Here is a 6,000-nt window from a genome sequence, read left to right on the forward strand (position 1 = left end):
GGTGGACGGGCTGGGGGGCCTGAAGGTCATGCAGTCGGGTAAAGCCGGACGAGTATCTGGTGGAGTTTTACAAAACATTTGCCAGGATAGTGGGGCTGGTGCTGGTCAGGGTCTTTAACGAGGCAAGAGACAGAGGGAGTTTACCCCCGACGATGTCGCAGGCCACCATCTCGCTTATTCTGAAACTGGATAAGGGCCCGAGGCTTGTGGGTCATACAAGCCGATCTCTTTGATCAACGTAGACGCCAAGTTACTGGCCAAGATCTTGGTGACCAGAATTGAGGACTGTGTACCGGATGTAATTGTGGAGGACCAAACCGGGTTTGTAAAGGGAAGGCAGCTGGTAGCCAACCTAAGAAGGCTGCTCAACCTGATTATGATGGCCCCGGAGAGTAGGGAGGTTGAGATAGCGGTAGCCATGGATGCTGAAAAGGCTTTTGACCGGGTCGAGTGGGATTATCTGTGGAAGGTACTAGGACGGTTCGGGGCAGGGTTTGATCGACTGGGTTAGGCTATTATATCAGGCCCCAGTGGAGAGTGTAAGGACGAACAGGACAACATCGGACTACTTTAGACTGCACCGTGGGACAAGACGGGGCTGCCCTCTCTCCCCTCTGCTGTTTGTGCGGGCCATAGAACTGCTGGCAATTGCACTGAGAGCTTCTAGGGGCTGGAAAGTGCTGGTCTGGGGGGTAATGAACATAGAGTCTCGTTATACGCAGACGATCTGCTGTTACATATATCGGACCCAATGGTGGGGATGGACGGTTTGAAAATCCTGAAGGAATTTGGCCGGTTCTCAGGATATAAATTGAACATGCCTAAGAGCGAGATGTTCTTAATTCAGGCGAGGGGGCAGGAGAGTAGGCTGAAGGGGTTGCCGTTCAGGCTAGTGGGGGAGAGTTTCCGATACTTGGGGATTCAGGTGGCACGGGACTGGCAGGTTGCATAAGCTCAACCTGTCCCGACTGGTGGAACGAGTGAGGGAGGAGGTCCAGAGGTGGGATGCGCTCCCGCTGTCATTGGCGGGGAGGCTGCAGACTGTTAAGATGACGATTCTCCTGCGGTTCTTGTTTTTCAGTGTCTCCCCATCTTTATCCCGCGGTCCTTTAAGAGGTTGAATAAAATTCTGGGATTTGTATGGGCAGGGAAGTCCCCGCGGGTGAAAAGGGTGATGCTTGAAAGGAACAGAGAAGAGGGGGGCTGGCGTTGCCGAACTTCAGCAACTATTACTGGGCGGCCAACATTGTGATGATAAGGAAATGGATGGTGGGTGCGGGGTCGGTTTGGGAGCGGATGGAGGCTGCTTCGTGCAGGGGCGCTAGCTTAGCAGTCCTGGTCACGGCGCCTCTGCCACTTCCGCCGGCATGGTACTCCATCAGCCCGATAGTGGTGGCGGCTCTTCGGATCTGGGGCCAGTGGAGGAGGCATGTAGGGGAGGTAAGAGCATCGGTGTGGACCCCAATCTGCGGCAACCACTGATTTGCCCTGGGGAACATGGACGGGGGGTATCTACTGTGGAGGAGGGTGGGGATTGTGAGGATGGGGATCTGTTCCTGGAAGGGAGCTTTCCGAGCATTAGGGTGCTGGAGGAGAAGTTTGAGCTGGCGAGAGGGAACGACTTTAGATACTTACAGGTGTGGGATTTTGTATGCAGACTGCAGGACTTTGTACGCAGACTGGTGCCGTCCTTCCCACATCTCCTACCGAAGGGGAGGCAGGACAGGGTAGTTTCTAGGGGAGAGGTAGTAGAGGGTAGAGTCTCAGACGTCTGCAAGGAACTAATGGGAGCTGAGGATACGCAGACCGAGGACTTGAAGCTTAAGTGGAAGAGGAGCTGGGGGGGAAGAGATGGAGGACGGTATCTGGGCAGAAGCCAGGCAACATGCGCCAGGCTCAGAGTGATCCAGTTTAAGGTCGTGCACCGGGCCCACATGACGGGGGCTTGGATGAGCAGATTCTTCGGGCTGGAGAACAAGTCTGCTAGATGGGCTGGCTAACCATGTACACATGTTCTGTGCCCTAAACTCGGGGGGTATTGGCAGGGATTCGCAGATGTCATGTCCTGGGTATTGAAAACTGGGGTGGTAATGAGCCCTGAGGTGGCAATCTTTGGGGTTTCGGAGGACCCAGGAGTCCAGGAAGAGAGAGAGGCCGACGTTCTGGCCTTTGCTTCACTGGTAGCCCAGCGACGAATATTGTTAGCATGGAGGGACTCGAAGCCCCTCGAGGGCTGAGGTATGGCTATCGGACATAGTGAGCTTTCTTGGCCTGGAGAAAGTCAAGTTCGCCTTGAGCGGTTCACTATTAGGGTTCGCCCAAAGGTGGCAGCCATTTATTGGCTTCTTCGCAGAGGAGTAAGTGTCGGCGGGGGGGGGGGGGGATATTGAGGCAGGTCCGTGTGTGAACACAGCCGTGGTTTGCACTATGTTTAATTTGTGTCTTGACTTTTTTTGTACTGTACAATGTCACTTTTGCTATATGCCTAAAATGCCTCAATAATATTTTGTTAAATAAAGTTCTTCCCTCTGTGATATCATACATAAAGCAGTAAATCAGATTACACAAGAAGAGAGGAAAGAGAAAAAGAAATATTAAAGCACCAAAACCCTTTTCTTCCCGAACATTGCAACTTAACTCACAGAATTAAAAGACTGAAATTTTTTTTTTTTTTTTTTTTTTTTTCCCCCCTCCCCAAAGACTGAAATTTTAAACAGGACATAGCAAAACATAGAACCATTTTTTTCACCTCCCCGCCATACAAATGTAGTTTTTACTGCTCAGTGGTTGTGTGTGTAATTTGCTCACTATATCCAGTGACTGAAGTCATCAAGAAACCTTCATAAAATGCAGATGATTTTGATCCCTCATCTCCACACTGTCTAAATGGTTGCACCATTTGCCTGATATTGGGTTAAGCAAAGACCATGTGAGTGGTTGGGACGATGCTTTGTATTGGTTTTAATGGTGGCGGAACAGTACAAAATACCAGCAATACAAGGGAACCTAAGCAATACACCAAGGAATGAAACTTAGTGGATGTAATACATTTATTTGGAATTCAGGGTAATGCTGGAACCTGGCAAATAGCCAGGATTTAGTGTCTATCTGAAGGTATTAAAGTGAGGAATTTTTATGTTAATTTGTTATAATCATCCAAAATGCTCTAGATTCAAGCATTGTATCTTTGATTAGAAAATTGTAAATGTCTGTTTTGTGGTACTTAATGAAAGGAGAGACAAATCTGGTAACCAAGACCTGTTGGTTAATATTATGCAACATCATGGAATCTGTTAGACATTGTGCAAATATCTGCAAATAGGTCTATTGGACTTGAGAAGTCTATCATGTTTCAAAAACCTTGTTGAATTTGAGGAGATCTGTAGCAGTGTGCAATAAGGGGTTGTCTATATGGACTTAAAGCAGAAGGTGTTTGAGAAGTTCCATGTGGTGTTATTGGCAAAAATGAATGTGCAGATAGCAGCAATTTACCCTATGCGATGTAAGAAGAGGTGCTCTCCTGGGATCAGTACTGGGTTCAATTTTTCACCAAATATTCTTTGGCTGAAGCAACTGAATGGCATATCCAAATTGCAAATTACACTAAATAAGGCAGCAATTGTGTGGATGGGAGTCAAATTGCAAAGGGACTGATTAATTGATAGACGAAACTATATCTGATAAATTGAAGTCTCGACTGAGCTGTGAAAGAGTAAGATTTTTGCCATCCATATCACCAGGATGGTGAATGATGCTTTTTAGAGATTTTAAATGTCTTGCTAGCTTCATCCAATCTGGCTAGATAATTTGGGTTAAGCCTGTCCTGTTAAGTGGGTTGAGCTGTGCACTTGCAGTGTTTTCATATGGTGTGTTTTTTCCTCCTGAACAGTTTCAATTTACATTGACTCTTGTTATTGTATGTTCATCATAGGTCTGTTCCATCGTCTGGTCAACAGAATACAAAGAAATGGTGTCTGGTCATGGATTTTCACAGAATCAGTTAGTAATCTGGAAGTACCCAAACTTGACCAAAGTTGCTGAGCTCAAAGGTAAAATGTTCCTCACACAATTGAAATGTTGTCCAAGTTCTAGGTCCAATTAAATCTTTTTTTTTGTGTGTAACATTTGTTTTTCCTTTACCGGTGTGTCTGTTGAAGAAATTCTGAACTGTCAGCAGCTTTGTGGTAATGTGGTGTTGACTATACTCTAGTTACAATGACTTGAATTATGGACACTTTTTTTACACAATTTGAAAACATATTTTAATTTTGTCCCACTGACCCGAGTAAGCCAAAACAATTGTGCATTATCACTCTAGGGACTGGACATTCAAAATAACATCTAATATTTTAAACTAATCAACAATGAGGTTAATATTTCAAATATAAGCCCTTTGTGATGCTTTCAAACGCGCAAAAGGAAGTTTAAAATGTTCTTGTGTGATTCTTGCAACTGCTTGTTTACCAGCTGTTTAGATTTAGATGCAACGGGTTATCTGATTTACCTTTCTGTTTCTCATGCAGGTCATCAGGCCCGGGTGCTAGATCTTGCTCTGAGCCCAGATGGAACTACAGTATGTTCTGTGGGTGCCGATGAAACTATCCGCATATGGAAGTGCTTTGCTGTAGACCCAACAAAAAAGAAAAAGATGGCAGTTAATCAATCCAGTGTGCTGCACCATGGCATTCGATAAAACATTTATACAATTGCTGTTATCGTGTGTGCCGAAAAGGAAATTTCACTCAAGAACCAAAACTCCTGTTTTTAAGACTGAGGATGACTGATGTTTTGCAAGTGTTAAAACCACCCAGTTGGAAAGAAACTAGTGTTCGTTCATATCGCATTATCCCAATCCTCCTCTCGCCACTCGTTCTGTGATTCTGAATTATTTGCATATTGAATTTTCATTTTTTTTTACACTAATTAAAACTGGGTGGTATTATTTCTTGTACACATGTTTTAATGTATATAAAAAACTCTTAATATTTTAAACTGTATAGATTTTAATCTTTTTACATTTTTCAATAAACTTTGATGGTTTATCCAAGCTCTATGCAGTCTACTTTATATCACCGTCTAGCTTATTTTGATCTCACAGTGGATTTGCATTCTCGTGTGAAGCCAAAGCAGTTAGATTATTTGCACTCATTCACATGAGTCAGCTGAAATTTAAATCAATAATTTAGTGTTGGGGCAAAGCTTGCATCACTTAACAAAATCAAATTTGCATCCACCAAATTACTATTAACTTGATATATGTTGCCGGTGCATCACATCTCTTTTTTTTCCCTATACAAAGAAACTTGCAGCACAGGAACAGGCCCTTCGGCCCTCCCAGCCTGCGCCGATCCAGATCCTTTATCTAAACCTGTCACCTATTTTCCACGGTCTACTTCCCTCTGTTCCCGCCCGTTCATATACCTGTCTAGATGCATCTTAAATGATGCTATCATGCCCGCCTCTACCACCTCCGCTGGTAAAGTGTTCCAGGCACCCACCACCCTCTGCGTAAAAAAACTTTCCACGCACATCTCCCTTAAACTTTCCCTCTCTCAACTTGGAATCGTGACCCCTTGTAACTGACACCCCCACTCTTGGGAAAAGCTTGTTGCTGTCCACCCTGTCCATACCTCTCATAATTTTGTAGACCTCAATCAGGTTCCGCCCTCAACCTCTGTCTTTCCAACGAAAACAATCCTAATCTACTCAACCTTTCTTCATAGCTAGCACCCTCCATACCAGGCAACATCCTGGTGAACCTCCTCTGCACCCTCTCCAAAGCATCCACATCCTTCTGGTAATGTGGCGACCAGAACTGCACGTAGTATTCCAAATGTGGCCTAACCAAAGTCCTATACAACTGTAACATGACCTGCCGACTCTTGTACTCAATACCCCGTCTGATGAAGGCAAGCATGCTGTATGCCTTCTTGACCACTCTGTCAACCTGCGTTGCCACCTTCAGGGTACAATGAACCTGAACTCCCAGATCTCTCTGCA

The 6,000-nt window shown here is 45.2% G+C and overlaps 1 protein-coding gene across 1 annotated transcript in view; it reads left to right on the plus strand.

Annotated features, from left to right (window-relative positions):
- The window catches only part of cdc20 (cell division cycle 20 homolog), a 43,392-nt gene extending 38,345 nt beyond the window's left edge, over positions 1 to 5,047 (plus strand). The window contains exons 10-11 of the mRNA XM_038793961.1: positions 3,932 to 4,049; positions 4,524 to 5,047. Of these exons, the coding sequence (XP_038649889.1) occupies positions 3,932 to 4,049; positions 4,524 to 4,693 (288 nt within the window). The 3' untranslated portion in view covers positions 4,694 to 5,047. The remainder of the gene's footprint in view (positions 1 to 3,931; positions 4,050 to 4,523) is intronic.
- Positions 5,048 to 6,000: the final 953 nt, after the last annotated feature.

This window comes from Scyliorhinus canicula, chromosome 4, assembly GCF_902713615.1.
Source record: "Scyliorhinus canicula chromosome 4, sScyCan1.1, whole genome shotgun sequence".
NCBI classification, from domain to species: Eukaryota; Metazoa; Chordata; class Chondrichthyes; order Carcharhiniformes; family Scyliorhinidae; genus Scyliorhinus; species Scyliorhinus canicula.